The sequence below is a fragment of the Tupaia chinensis genome, unplaced genomic scaffold (assembly GCF_000334495.1).
Source record: "Tupaia chinensis unplaced genomic scaffold, TupChi_1.0 Scaffold000561_1, whole genome shotgun sequence".
NCBI lineage: Eukaryota > Metazoa > Chordata > Mammalia > Scandentia > Tupaiidae > Tupaia > Tupaia belangeri.
In genome coordinates, this window is record NW_006160074.1 from 608,221 (window position 1) to 622,610 (window position 14,390).

The window sequence follows — 14,390 nt, forward strand, 5'->3', positions numbered from 1 at the left end:
CCCCCGACAAAGCCGGCTGCTCTGGCTGGCTGCGCTGCCCAGGTCCAGGGGAGTCCAGTGCTGGCTGTTGCTGTGAGTGTCCTGGGAAGTGTCCCAGGGCCTGGTTGAGCCCCACCTGGAGAGACCTACAGGACTGTGTTTGCCCCTGCCCCAAGGGCATTTCTGCCCTGCCTCCCGCTCCTTTTCAACCCCCACCCAGAGGTTTTTGCTATAGGGCACATGCACTCGCCAGATAGAGAGAGACAGAGAGACAGAAAACGAGAAATCACCCCCCGGGGGGATGGCCACGCCGCAATCCCTTCTCCTCCATTCTCCTCTCAGGATCTTGGGCATGTACGCACATGCGCCTGGCGTGAGTTTAAGCCACTGGGTCAGGGACTCGAACCATGGTTGACTACATGGGAGTCCAGTGACATAGCCATTACGCCAACTGCTGATCCCTCTCCAATTCCTTTTCAGAGGGGTCCTTTCCCTCCTGCCCCCCTGTGAGTGCAGGAGGCTGACAAGGAGGGGCCGTGCCCGTGTGGCTCTGAGGAGCAGACTGTGGACCCAAGGCCCAGCTCTCCCCCAGCCGTGCTGCCAGGTGGCGGATGGCATGGCCAGGGAGTCAGGAATCTTTTATTTGCAGTTATTTTGTTTCTTTCATGAGGGGCGCAGACAGGCAGGCAGCCTCAGTAGGGTCCTGCCATGCCTCAACCCGCCCCTCCCCCAGCCCACCGGTCAGCGGATTATGGGCATGCATGGGCCTGGCATGCTGTGGTGACCTGGAATCTGAACCCTGGTCTTGTCTGTGACCTCAGCAGGGAAGAGTGGCACACCCCGCTGACGCCACTGTGGCTGGGCCGGGAGTCCCTGGGAGACAGACTCCTAGGTCTGGCAGAGCTCTTCCTCCAAGTAAGCACACTGCTGTGACCCACTGTTAGCGTGAACACATGTGTGATCGGACCCTGCATGGTGGCAAGGCTGGCAGGGCACTGCTGCAGATACTGGAGCCATGTGGGAAGGGCCTGGGGTCGGATCCCGGGTTGACCTGTTCAATCCAGGTGCAGCCAGGATGCACCCATGATCTGAGCTGGCTGCAAGACTTGGGGGGGGTCACGGCATGGTGAGAGCCTCACCAGGAGGCCCTCTGCCATGGACCCTTTCCCTCCCAGCGTCTCAGTTCTTCCTGTCCCCAGAGATGGGTTTCCTGGGCAGAGGCCCAGGACAGACCCCAAGTACTCCCATAGCTGCCACCCTCTGGCTTTCAGCCCCGAATGGATGAAATCAGGCTTCAATGTCCCTGTGTGATAAACAAGGGCGATCACGGGCCCACCTGCCTAGTAGAGAGGACAGGGACAGTGTGGCCGCTCACCAGGCCTGTGGTGCCGGGCTCCTCTTTAAGGGGCAGAGACTGGGTCGGGGGCGGGGGGATGAGGCGGCCCCTTCCCGGCCATGCTGGGCCTGAGGCAGAAGCACCAGCCAGCACCACTGACCCGTCCAGACTCGACCTCAGGGGCTAGCTCGTCATGGGCTTCTACATTCATTTTGCTTTTACCAAGTACTACTGCAAAATAGTGTCACCGACTCGGCTCCCGAGGGCTCAGGGCTCCTTACCGGTTGTTCCTCTGGCCCGACTCTGTAATGACAACAGAAGAGGGACGACAGGCATCGGGAGGCGGCCCCGGGCTCAGGGCGCTGTGGCAGCTGCTGACCTTGGACCCGAGGTCGCGGCATGATGGCTGGGGCAGGGACCCAGAGCTGGTAATAGAGGAGGGTTATCTGCCGGGGGGCCCAGGCCAGGCCCCATGTCCCAGCTCTGTGGGGTGGCGCAGGGTCATCCTCGTCCCTAAAGGGAACCTGTGACTGCCCAGACAGCACGTGCTCCCCCAGCTGCGGCTGACTCGTGGGAAGGTGGATCCTGGCTGGGACCCCACTGGCTGGCGAGCTCTGGGTGTGCACCTGTCCCGGCAGGAGGGGAGCAGTGGGGACTCCTGGGGCCGGGGCCCTGGCTCGTCAGCCGTGGCCTCCTCACTCCTCCACGTATACTCGGTCCTGGGCTCACATACCTCTGCCACTTGGCTGCCAGGAAGCAGCAGGGCACCAGCCCCACGTGCCCTCAGGGAGTCCCCGTCTAGCCAGGGACCAACGCAGACGGCCGTGAGTTGGACCCAGTGGGAATGGCTCTGAAGAGGCTCAGACAGTGGTCGCCCTTCGCCTCCTGGGGAAGGTGGCCTCGTTGCCAAGTTCTAAGGACAAGTTGGGCTTTGGTGTTCCAGTCCACGGAGGGGCCCCCAGAGCCTGACTGCTTTGGGAAGCTCCTGGCCCTAAGCCAGACTGGAGTGGAGGGGTGAGCGCAGGAAGGGGCACCCCTGGGCTGGGAGCTGCACCAGGGGACGTGGTCTGAGCGCGGTGGGGCTGGGAGGGATTCCCTACGTATGGCCCTGCTGGATTGCTGTGATTTGAGACCTGGGGCCATGACATCCCTGGGCTGGGGACAGGTAGAGGTGGCTCCCTCTGTGGCCCGCTGCCCTTCCGTCCCTGGTGGGGACCATGGGGCAGGCTGGGGGCTCTCTCACGTCCCCCACTCTGGGGTTCCCCACTGACTGCCCCTTCTCCTTGCAGATCCTGGGGGCAGTGATCCTAGGCTTCGGGGTGTGGATCCTGGCTGACAAGAGCAGCTTCATCTCTGTCCTGCGTAAGGACCCTCCACGCCCCACCCTGGCCCACAGTAGAGGGGGCCGGGTACTGGCAGTGCTGCTCCCCAAGTCCCCTCCCATCATTCCTGACCCCCTTCCAGCCAACCTCATGGTCCCTCTGCAGGCGTTTCCAGAAAGAATTTTCTCTTCCTCCCCGAACAGAGCTGCTGTTGTCCGGAGCGCACCGGGGTGGAGGGAGGCTTGGTGTCCCTGCCTGGCCCCCTCCCTCGGCCCTAACCTTGCAAAAGCCTTTGACACCCTCCGTCCCTCCATTTGCCTGTTCTACAAAATGTGGGCACCCATCCCTCCCCTCCCCATTTCAGAGAGAGGTAGGGAAGAGCCAGGGAGGACCGACTGGCAGGGAGGACAGACTGTCGGTGCCGATGGCACACCAGGAGCCAGACACTGCCCCAGCGTCAGGCCCACACAGTGCCAGGAAGGCGCCAGCACTGCTACCGCTCACACTGTCACGAGCCAGCGCCTGTGTGTAGGCCGTCCTAATCCCACCCGCATGGGAGAGAGACCTATTCCATCCTCACTGGCCAATGAAGAGACAGAGGCTCAGAGAAGTCTCCTGCTGAGATGATTGACCCACTCCCTAATGGTGGGCGTGAGGCTCCAACCCCCAGAGCTGTGTTCCTAAAGACAGCACGTGGCAGGGTGAGCCACAACGGGGAAGCCCCTTCTCTCGCTCTAGAAGCAGGAAGGAAGGGACCCAAGGCATTCTTCTGTGCAGGTCTACTCACAGTCTCCTCCAGGAAGCCTTCCAGGCTTGCTGTGTGGGCTCCTTTCATGGGCTGCCTGCTGTGAAAGGCATCATGAGGCCCAAGGGAGCCCAGGGGGGAGGCCACTCCCCTCACTGAGGGCGGCCTTGGCTCACTTCCCCTCTCAGCAGCTGCCCAAGGCAGCTGGTTTGGACTCTGGCCCTCGACAGCTGCTTAATTTGGTAAAACTGAACCTGGTGAGGATGTGGGGCTGAGGGGCCACACCTGTTACCCAGCTCCCAGGGGCCCGGCCTTCCCTCAGGAGGTGGGAAGCAAGGATGATCCACCCTCTAGCCACATTCCATGCCCAGGGGCCATGAGGCCCATCTTCTGCTGGTCCTCCACTCGGCTGGAGTCCACTCCCTGCCTCAGTTGGGCTGCACACCCTCTGCCCTCACCATATGGGGCACACTCTCCTGAGCCCTGCTTAAGCCCAGCTTCCCTGCCTCAGGGCCACTCCATGCCCAGGCAGGGCTATGCCACAGGCCAAAGTCTGGAGGCCAGGCAGCCCCACCTCCTGCTGCAGCTCCTGCCTCCCTCCCTACTTCCTGCTGCAGCTCCTGCCTCCCTGCTCACCTCCGACTGCAGCTCCTGCCTCCCTCCCCACCTCCTGCCTCCCTCCTCACACCCTGCTGCAACTCCTGCCTCCCTCCTCATACCCTACTGCAACTCCTGCTTCCCTGCTCACCTCCAGCTTCAGCTCCTGCCTTCCCTTTTGCCTCCTGCCTCCCTCCTCACCTCCTGCTGCAGTCCCTTCAGGCCTGAGCTCCTTTCAGTTTTTTTTTTTTCCCTTTTTTTTTTTTTTTTTTTTTTTTTTTTTGCATCCACTCTCCAGAAAGACACAGAGAGACAGAAAGTGATCACCCCTCAGGGGGGATGGCCACGCCACAATCCCTTCTCCAATGTTCTCCTCTCGGGATCCTGGGCACGCATACACGTGCGCCCGGAGTTTAAGCCACTGGGTCCGGGACTCGAACTGTGGTCGGCTACATGGGAGTTCAGTGACATAGCCATTACGCCAACTGCTGGTCTCTCCTTTCAGTTTGACCATGTACCCTCTATATCTGACCTCTGCTAGGCCCAGAAAGGTTAAACGGTCACCTTCCCCCTGCCCTGCGTGTGCTGTGCGCAGTGGGTGGGCTGCCCCCGCATGTGCACCTGCCCTTCCTAAGTCAGGTTCTCAGGTTGGGGCAGGCCTGATACCCCTAGTGGGGACAGAGATGGCCATCCATGCGGTGCTGAGAAACGAGACCCTACAGCTTAGCTGGCTTCTGGGGAGAGACCTGAGTCAGGGCAGGTTGGCCAGGGCTCTTCCTGAGCTCTTGAACAGTTCATGTGGGGGCAGGACGTGGAGGTGGGCCCTGTGGCCTCCTATCCACCCACCCACCCTCCAGCTAATGCCTCTTGGTGAGCCAGGGGGGAGATGAGCTTTCGTCAGGTCTCTGGAGAGTCATGGTCAGCCCTGGCCGCCCTCCGTCCCTTGGACAGTGTATTAACAAGTCAGATTCTCAGGGGCCTGCAGATGGAGTAGTGGTTCTGTTGCTAGACTCCCACATGGCTGACTGTGGTTTGAGTCCTGGACCCTATGGCTTGGTAATCATGCCGAACACGTGTATGAGTGTCCAAGAGCCCAGAAGGACAAAGCAGGAGAAGGGATTGTGGCGTGGCCACCCCCTGGGAGGTGATTTCTCACTGGTCCTCTCACTGTCTGGGTCTCTCTCTCTCCTGCAGGTGCATGAGCCCTCAGGCAAAAACCTCTACAAAAAAAAAAAAAAAGACAACTAGATAGCACATGTTCCTGGAGGGCCCAGGTTTTTCGTTACCATGGAATTTGGGGATGCTACAAAGAGACTAGTTTCCTGTTTAAAATCTCTGTTCTAAGCAGCTACCACTCTCTGACGCTCGAAGCTGATATTCAAGGTGCACGTGGCATCTGGTTTCTGATGCTCCTGTTGTGTCTTCTCTGGAAGATGTTCTCGATGTTTCTGAGTCTGAGAATCAGTGCTAACGAGGCCTAAATACGCTTCTGGATTTCATACAGACAGGACTGGATTATTTTCAGGGACTGGCTTATGATCCTTTCATTACCTCTGATTAGCTTTGGGACCTAACCCAGTTCCATACTCTATTCATTAGTCCACAGTCATATCTATAAAACTAAATAGAACCTTTCAGCTATAGCCTCCTGTCTGAGCGGGCCTTGTTGCTCTGCCGGGCTCCTCAGGGAGTGCTGGTGGGAGGACTTCTGACTCCCTGCCCCGGGAGGGCTCTGTCCCCCAGGGACTCTGAAAAGGGCTCCTCTCTCATGCCGGTCCCGTTCCTCACATGAGCACGCTTGCTCCTTCCAGGCTGTGCCTGCAATGTTCCCTCCCCACCCCGATCCAGGCCATCCTCACGGGCCAGCTGGCCAACTGCTCTGCTCTAGGCTCAAGTGTCACCTGCTCTGACTGGCCTCCCGCCTTCCCAGCCCCTGCCCAGCCCCAAAGTTCACTCCGGCATTAACCAGCTTCAGGGTTTGCAGGGCCAGAACACCACCAGAAAACCTGCACGGTTCATACACCGTCCCTGCCCCCCGCCGCGTGTCAGGCCTGTCGGTCTCACCACCATGGCCCCGCGGTCGGCACGGCCCGTGCAGGTGGCCCAGGTACCTGCTGGCTGCAGGGATGAGCACGTGTGCCCATGAGTCGGCGGGAAGACCCAGGTGTGGGGGTCTGTGTGTTCCCGAACCCCAGCTCCGGCCCTTGCTCACGCACCTCTCTGGGCCAGAGGGACATGGCCGAGTAAGACAGGTGACGCAGAGTCTGTCTGACCCCGTAAGGGCCGTGGGGCCGCAGGTGCAGGACAGCAAGATGGGTCAGACAGGCTCAGTCCGGGCTGGAACCTCTCCTGGGGCCCAAGTGGGTCTTCTCTTGGCACCAAGGGCGTGGGGAGCAGGCCCCCGCTAGGCCACAGCGCTGGGCCCGAAGCCCACTTTCTGAGCTGTGCCTCCTCTCTCCAGAAGCCTCCTCCAGCTCGCTCAACACCGGGGCCTACGTCTTCCTCGGCGTGGGTGTGGTCACCATGCTCATGGGCTTCCTGGGCTGCGTGGGTGCCGTCAACGAGGTCCGCTGCCTGCTGGGGCTGGTGAGTGACCTGCCACGCCCGGCCTGATGGCTGCATGTCCCACGGGCGGGGTGGGGGCCACCTCCCGGGGCGCACAGGCTGGCTGGGCCCGGAAGGGACCGCGGCTGACCGCCCGCTCCGTGTCCCAGTACTTCGCCTTCCTCCTCGTGATCCTCATCGCCCAGGTGGCCGCCGGAGTCCTCTTCTACTTCAACATGGGCAAGGTGGGTACCCGCCCCCCTGCCCTACCGCTGCACGGGCCACACGGGGTCCGCCTTGGGGTGGGGCAGACAGGAAGCTCTCAGTCGTTAGGGACAGACCCACGGGGTGCCAGGGACAGCCTCCGGGACCTGACATCTGCCTCGTGTGAGCAGGAGGTGCAGTGTGAGGGGGAAGGCAGCGCCTGTGGGCAGAGTCGTTGCTGGGCCCGAACCTCGCCTCTGTCCCACCACTTTCTAGCTGTGTGGCCTTGGGCAAGCCGCCTGTCCCTCTGTGCCTGTGTCACCCTCAGTGACATAGGCACCGTGATAAAACGTAACTCTCAGATGTTGCAAGGTGCGTGGCGTGGTGAGCATTCAATAAATAGTTGTCAGTCATCTGTATTATTAAGGCACCTGAACGAGCATTAACTCTATCCAGAGACGAGGCCCAGGTAATAGGAACATCACTAGTTCTGGGTCAGAGGAGAGGCATTCAGCTTTCAGGAATAAAACGTTTGACTTACTGTGGCTTAAACTCTAAGGACGCCTGTGGTCTTAACCAAGAGCCTGGTTTGAGCGTCTTCACTGTGCTGACCTTTCTGCGTCATAGCACTCACCTCTTGGTCACACAACGGCTGCCACAGCACCTGCGCAGTGTCTGTGCTGCTGTGGCCAGGGGAAGGGGAAGTAGGTTACACCAGCTGTGGCCATCGCTCATACCAGAATAGCACATCCTCCGACAGACTTCCCCAGGGTGACAAAGGCACACCCGACCTCGAGGGAGGCTGAGAAAGTGAGCCTCGAGCGTTCACATCTAGACAGAGGCTGTCGGGTGGGCCGGTCAGTTGCGACCATCTCATGGGTCATGGAGCAGCTACTATGTACATGAGGTATTTTCTAGAAGCTTTGTGTGATCTTACCCTCATGACTGCCCTGCAAGGTAAGTTCTGTGTCAGCAGATGGACAAGTGGACGCTCAGGTGGATAACAACATCGATAATAGTAACCCAGCACCCCGTCCCTCCAGCTGACTCACACACCCCCGCGCCCGGCATGGTGCTGGCCTCTCACGCTCACTCTCACCCCCTCCCCAGGCCTGAATCTCCATCCTGCCCGTGAGGGGCGAGGACAGCCCAGGCTCCCGACCTGTCCCAGGCCCCACTGCATGTGGCCTCGGGGCTCTGCCTCCTGCAGTCACCCAGTTCTTGTTCCCTCGGGGTGCAGGGCCCACGGCCAGACGTGCACCTGCCTGTTAGTACTCAGGCCAGTCACCCTGGCTCCCTCCTTGAAGGGAGCTGTGAACGCAGGCCACTGGTGTCCGCGGTGCTCCTTCCCCGGACTCGGGCGGCCTCTGGCCAGTCCTCAGGACCACCCTAGAAGACCCTGGGTCGCTGACACCGCCGCCTCCATTTTTAGGAGTGGAGTCTGAGGCACGGCCAGGTCAGACAGCTTGCCCTTGTTGGGAGAAATCAGGTCTGCTGACTCGACTGCCTTCTCGATGCCTCCTCCCCACCCCCAGGCTCCGCACCTCACTCCCTGCCCAGCCTGCCCTGTGGGCCCACTGCCATTTCTGGAAGGCTCCGTGGGGAAGTCCTGGAGCCACTCCCGGCCCAGTTGGAGCCATTTGCTTTTCCTTTCCCAGCGCATTGTAAGGCCCAGAGGAGACTAAACACACCCTCAGTGCTGTTTACTCCTGCAAGGAGGCCCAGCTGGGGAGGCGGGACTTGGAGCCCTAAGAGGAAAGGCCCTTCGAAAGGGAATGGGCCGTCCAGTCCCCAGGGGCCTCCCGGGCCTCGGGCGGAGTGAGCCCCTAGCCTCTGTCTGCAGCGCCTCCAGAAAGGCTGTCTGTCCCTCCTGCACACACTCCCAGCAGCCGCTGCTCCCTGGGAAGCAAGGGGCAGCTCGAGGCCTCAGCAAGGTGCGTAGCCTCTCCTTCCTTGGGTTCCGTGTCTGTCACCGGAGAAGGCACCTGCCCAGGGCTGGAGCCGACCCAGACAGGGACACTTCACCACACCAGGGTCCACACCAGGGCTTCGACTCTGGAGCAGACTGCCTGAGCCGGAATCCCCTGCAGTGTCTGGCCTCGCTCGTCAATGGCCGCGAGAGCACAGGTCCCCGCCCTTCATCTGCAGTCTGCCCTCCCAGGCACTGGGCAACTCAAACAGCATCTGCAGCTCACTTGGTGTTGAGGGCCCGGAGGGGAGCGAGGCTATTCGTGGTCTCTTTACCCCTTCAGGTGTCCCTTGGGAAATAGTGGCAGGGATTGCCGGGTGCTGACCCACCCCCACTGGGCCTGCCCCTTCTCACATCTGAGCATCGCTTGGTGCTGGGGCTCCGAGGGCTCCCCGGCAGCACTGTGGAGGGTGAGGGCACCGGCGAGGTGCATAGCATGACACCAGGACGTGCTGGGCCAGCAGGTGTCCGCATTCCCGCCGTCGCTGGTGGCCGCACTGTGCTGGCGGGCTGTGGTGGCAGCTGTCCTGCGTCATCGGTACTAACTCGCAGGGCGGCAGGGCCAGACCTGGCTGTGAGCACCTCTGGCCGTTTCCTGACCTGACTGTCCACCCAGCCTCCATGTAATGGGCAGACCCAGGTGTGCGTTCAGGGCCCGTGAGTGGGCTCCGCCACTGGCTGTGTGACCTCAGGCTGGGTGCCGGCTGTTCTGGGCCGCAGGTGACCTCGGCACTCCCAGCTGAGCAGGCCGAGGTTTTGACCTGTCCTCTCTGGGCCGCAGGTGACCTCGGCACTCCCAGCTGAGCAGGCCGAGGTTTTGACCTGTCCTCTCTGGGTGGAGGTGCGTGTGTGGGAGGGCCCTACTACGAGACCACCCGACGGCCTGGGCAGGTGGGCGCTGTGGCTCCCAGAGCTTCCATCAGGCTGCGAACTTGGGGGAGGGGGCAGCGACAGGGGCCGAGCCAACTGCTCCAGGGAGGTGGCTCAGGAGAACTGAGGTTCCCGTCCCCCCTCTCCCATCCAGAAAGCCGGCGGTCGCCCGTGTGCGTGCCTGGTGCAGCTGGCAGAATGCTTCCCGGGGCCAGTGCCACTCCGCGCGGTCCGCTGTTCCAGGGAGCTCCCGGACCTGCTGGGTGGGGGTTCTCAGAGCAGGAGGACCTGGGGCAGCCGAGCCTGGGACAGGGAGTGGTGAAGGGAGAAGGGTGTGAGCGGAGTGGGGCGGGGCCTCAGCATGTACTCGGTAGAGGGGAGAGCAGCGACCAGCTCAGGGCCTGCCCACCTCTCCAGGGGTGGGGGACGGGGTGTGGGCCTCTGAGGACTCTGGGGCAGCTGATCGCTGTTGGGCTTTAGGGAAAGTCTCAGGTGGCTCTGTGTACCCCACCCTCACCCAAGCAAGGACCCTCGGCTCCCGTCAGGGTACACTCTCCCATCCAGGGTGCCGGGCCTCAGAGCTGGTGCATCTGCAGCCCGGCAAAGCGCTCGGCCACGGCGCCTGTGGGGACCTGGGGAGGAAGGGGAGCCGGGCATCTGGGTCCTTGCATTTGGGCTGCCGCATGACAAGGGGTAGCTGGACACATCGGAGCACAGGACCTCGTCCCCAGGAGTGGACCAGGAGCCTGGAAGATTACCCGGAGGTGGGGGAGTTACCTGGAGCCCTCGTCCTGTCCGTGTTGGTCCTGGCTGAGGGGCAGAGAGGGAGCTGGCTTGTTCTGTGGCCCCAGCGGGGACCTGGAGGAGGAGGGGAAGTTAATGCGAGTAGGTAGGAGTCACTCAGGAGCAACTGGGAACCAACCGCTTGGGTCAGGACAGGCTATCGTCATGTGAGGTGCTGAGCTCCCCGTCGTGGGCAGCATTTAAGCAGAGCTTGGCCAAGGTGAGCATCTGGGTCATGTGCCGAACTCAGAGGTCTCTTCTCATTCTGTCCCTGTGCAGGGTCCCACTTCGAGGTGAGCTAAAAGCCCAGCATTGTGTGTGTGTGTGTGTGGGGGGGGGTTGGTGGGGGTGAGCAGGGTCAGCCCAGGACAGGATCTCAGCTCAGGTGAGACAGCGGTGGCCCGCGGGGTGGAGAGTTTAGGCCTGGAGCTGCCCGTGCCTGGGCCGCGGCCCTGTCTCAGCTGCCAGCCAGCTGTGCGATCCTTGGAAGTCCTTCTAGCTCTTCGAGCCTCAGTTTCTCTTCCAGGAGAAGGAGAGGGAGATGGAGCAGGACCAGGGCTGGCGTCCTCGGTGGGCGACCTGCACGGTCTCACAGGGTCCCGTCCCTGCCCCTCCCCAGCCCTCGGCCCTGTCTCCTCCGTGGGCTCCACAGGCTCTTTGTCAGGAAGGCTGTCTCCCAGTGAGCTGGAGATGAGCCCAGGTCCCCACCCAGTGGCCCTGCAGAACGAGGGGGCCCACCCCCGTGACCACAGGTACAAGCCCATCCCTCGGCCACTCATTGAGCCCAGGGTGTGGACAGCGCTGTGGACAGCCCGGTCTTGACACCTGCCCAGGGCAGCGAGGGGCAGCCCCTCCCAGACACATGGAGTGACACCCTGAGGAAAGGGACCACTGGGTAAAGCAGCAGCAAAGGGCCCGCCCCAACCCCAGTGGTTAAGGGGGCCAGGTCCCACACAGCTGACCGCAGTTTAAGGCCCAGCCCTCCGCAGTTTGAAAGGCATGCTGCCAGACGCGTGGACGTGCCCCAGATCCTAACAGGGTGGAGAAGGGATTACGCGTCCGCATCCCACCGGCCATGCCTGCTCCCTGTCCCTGTCCCTCTTCTGCTCCGTCTCTGGAGACTATATACACCCTCTAGCAAATAAGATAAGTGACTGAGTGAACTAAAAAATCATTTAGAAGATAATCAGTTTAAAGCAACAAGCAGGGAGCGCAGCTACCAGCCCGGCCCGGGCGGCAGCGCGAGCAGGCCTGAGCTGAGGGCCTGTGCGTGCTCGCCCTCCCTCCTCTCTCTTGGTCTCAGGGGTCACCTGGTTGCTAGGGTGACCTCTCTGGCTCCCAGCACAGGTCTCCCAGGCACTCGAGTCCCCAGGCCTCGGCTCTGAGCTGAACCAGCCTCTGTGGCCCTGGTCCCCATGGCCCAGCTGTGGCCCTCAGCCACAATCTGGCTTCCAAAACGTGGTGGTGTTTCCATGGAAACCACCGCCCTCCTTCGTCACCTCGTCCCCGGGGTTGGGGTGGAGATGGGGAAGTCGGGCCGCTGTGGCCAGTGTGGGGTATAAACAGGTCCTGGGGGCGAGCTCGGTGGGCAGAGGAGGTGGGGAGGCGGCTCTGCGCACTGGTGCTTCTGAGGAACCTCCTTCCCACACCCAGGGACTGTCCCTCACTGGGGACTAGGGCGGAGTCGATGCTTGGGGCAGAAAGACCAAGACCCGCAGGTGGACAGCCCTGGCTCCTGACCTGGACAAACTGCCTAGCACGCCTGGGCCCCGTTGAAAACGCTCTTTGAGGTGTGGCTACTAGGGCTCTAGGGGGAATACTTGGGCTCCCGAGCAGACACTCCCGGCCCAAACCTGTCTTCCACATATTGGCTGTGTGTCCTTGGGCGAGTCGATTAACCTCTCTGGGCTTGTCGTCTGCAGCTGTGTGAGGGAGCATGTTCAGTCTGCTGCCAGGATTAAATTGAGATGACGCATTATAAGTGCTTAGTACAGACCCGGTGTGTAACAGGCACTGGGGCCAAATCCTCCTGTTCCCTGAACTCCTTGTCTGCCTCGTTTGTAAATCAGCGTTTTCTCGGGGGTGGGCGGACAGGAAGGAAGCAGGTGCTGCTCTCAGGGGACCTCAAATCCCTGAGCGTGAGGGGGAAAGGCACAGGGCACAGGGACGTAGATCGTGTGGGTCCCGGGAGGGGTGCACGAAAGGCTGGGCCCTGCCTCCTGTGGTGCTGCCGGCCCTGCTGGGCGGGGGCAAGGATTGCAGGGCCAAGGAAAGCCCTGGGGGAGCCAGAGCCAGAGGTGCAGACACGACGCCACGCTCTCTGTGGAAGAAGGTGTCTGTGGTAATAGCCTTCATTATCATGCAGCGCATGGTGCTTCCAAAGCCGTAAGGTTGGTACCCACCAAGATGTACAATAATTAAACATAAATAAGAAATTACAAAGTACATAGAAATTTAACAAATAAATAAAGGGCCATGCAGCTGCCGAGGGCAGGAGTGGTTGGCTTGGACTGCCTGGGCACCCCGGAGGTGCTGGGGAAGTGGGGGCATGACTGGAAGGCCCTCAGTCATGGCAGGCCAGGGCTGGCTGGGAGTGCCGGCCCAGGAGGGTGGCTGGGCCCAGGCCGTGGGTCTGAGTCCACCCCTGCCTCTCGCCCTGCAGCTGAAGCAGGAGATGGGCAGCATCGTGTCGGAGCTCATCCAGAACTACAACGGCAGCCGGGAGGACAGCCTGCAGGAGGCCTGGGACTATGTGCAGGCTCAGGTGAGTGGGCGCGCCTGGTGCTCTGGGCGCGGTGCTGCATGTTCGGGGCTGGCTGCCTGCCCACTGTGGGGGCTCGCACACCTCGTGCTGTGCCTCTGCCCCCACCCTCCAGTCCACGCCGCCGTCCCCAGCTGCAGTGGGGGAGTCTTAGAGGCAGCTCCGTGGCAGCTGTTTTCCTGGGAGTGAGGGGCAGATGCTCCCAGCCATGGCTGTTGGTTGGGGCCACCTGTCTGCCGTCATGTCCAGCCAGACAGGGAGCGCCACCCTGCAGGTGAGGAGCCAGGTGCCACAGCTGACAGGCTGGGAGAATCCCAGGTAGGCCGCCAGGGGGAGCGCTGACTGCAGAGCTGCCCGGGAGCCTTTCCGGGTGAAAGGAACATCCTGTCTGAACCTGTCTGGGAGTGACTGCACCGTATGCGTCCAGCGTAAACACTCGCCAGGCTGAATTTGGGGATTTTAGTGCTCGAGCGATCTCCCCTGAGGTACAGGGAGACTGACTGACAGACGGACTAATTGACTTGCCAGCTAACTGACCGGCTGGGTAATGGACAGACAGGCCGACACGGACTGGTCAGCTGTGGTCCTGGTTGCTGTGTGCCCTTGGCCAGGACCTGCCCTCTCGGGGCTGCAGCCCCTCCTCTCTCCCAGGAGGGCGCTGGACATGGTGGTCCCTTAGGACCCGGTGGCACCGTGAGGGGAGGGCTGTGTGGCAGGAGGAACAGAGGGAGCAGAGTTTGGAGACGAAGGTGGGACTCGTCCAGGTGACATGGATGCAGCTGTTTTCCTGGGAGCGAGGGGCAGATGTTCCCACCTGCGGGGGAGCTCAGGTGCGCTGTGACCCAGGGTGCACCGGGAGGCATCTCGGCCACACTGCGCCTGACCTGCAGTGGCTGGAGCCGCTTGCTAAGACTGGAGGAAGCTGGAGGGCCCAGGATGGGCAGGGGCCACCCTTCCATGTGGCTGGGGGGAGAGGTGGTTCTCTGGGCAGTGACCATTCCCCATGGGGCAAGGCCTCTGGGTGATTCTTAGTTTTGAGACTTTTTTGTTATAGGGTGCATGCACTCACCAGAAAGACAGAGGAGAGACAGAAACCGTGGTCTGCTGCGTGGCAGTCCAACAGTGTAACCATTTCGCCACCTGCTGGTCACAGCCTTGCACCTCTGCACTGCATACAGCGTGGCTTTTCCCAGCACAGAGCAGATGGCTTTTCATTTTGGGGTCTGTTAAATGTGTGTGTGTGTGTGTGTGTGTGTGTGTGTGTGTGTGTGTGTGTTTCC

General features: G+C 61.5%; 1 protein-coding gene across 4 annotated transcripts in view; it reads left to right on the forward strand.

Moving 5' to 3' along the window:
* Window positions 1-14,390, forward strand: part of CD82 (CD82 molecule) — a 53,224-nt gene that overhangs the window by 34,644 nt on the left and 4,190 nt on the right. For 3 of the 4 annotated variants that reach the window (XM_006157756.3, XM_027775401.1, XM_006157757.3), the window contains 4 exons: window positions 2,605-2,677; window positions 6,441-6,565; window positions 6,694-6,768; window positions 13,012-13,113. In XM_006157756.3, the coding sequence (XP_006157818.1) occupies window positions 2,605-2,677; window positions 6,441-6,565; window positions 6,694-6,768; window positions 13,012-13,113 (375 nt within the window). The remainder of the gene's footprint in view (window positions 1-2,604; window positions 2,678-6,440; window positions 6,566-6,693; window positions 6,769-13,011; window positions 13,114-14,390) is intronic. The other variant, XM_014591337.2, reaches the window with a different exon arrangement.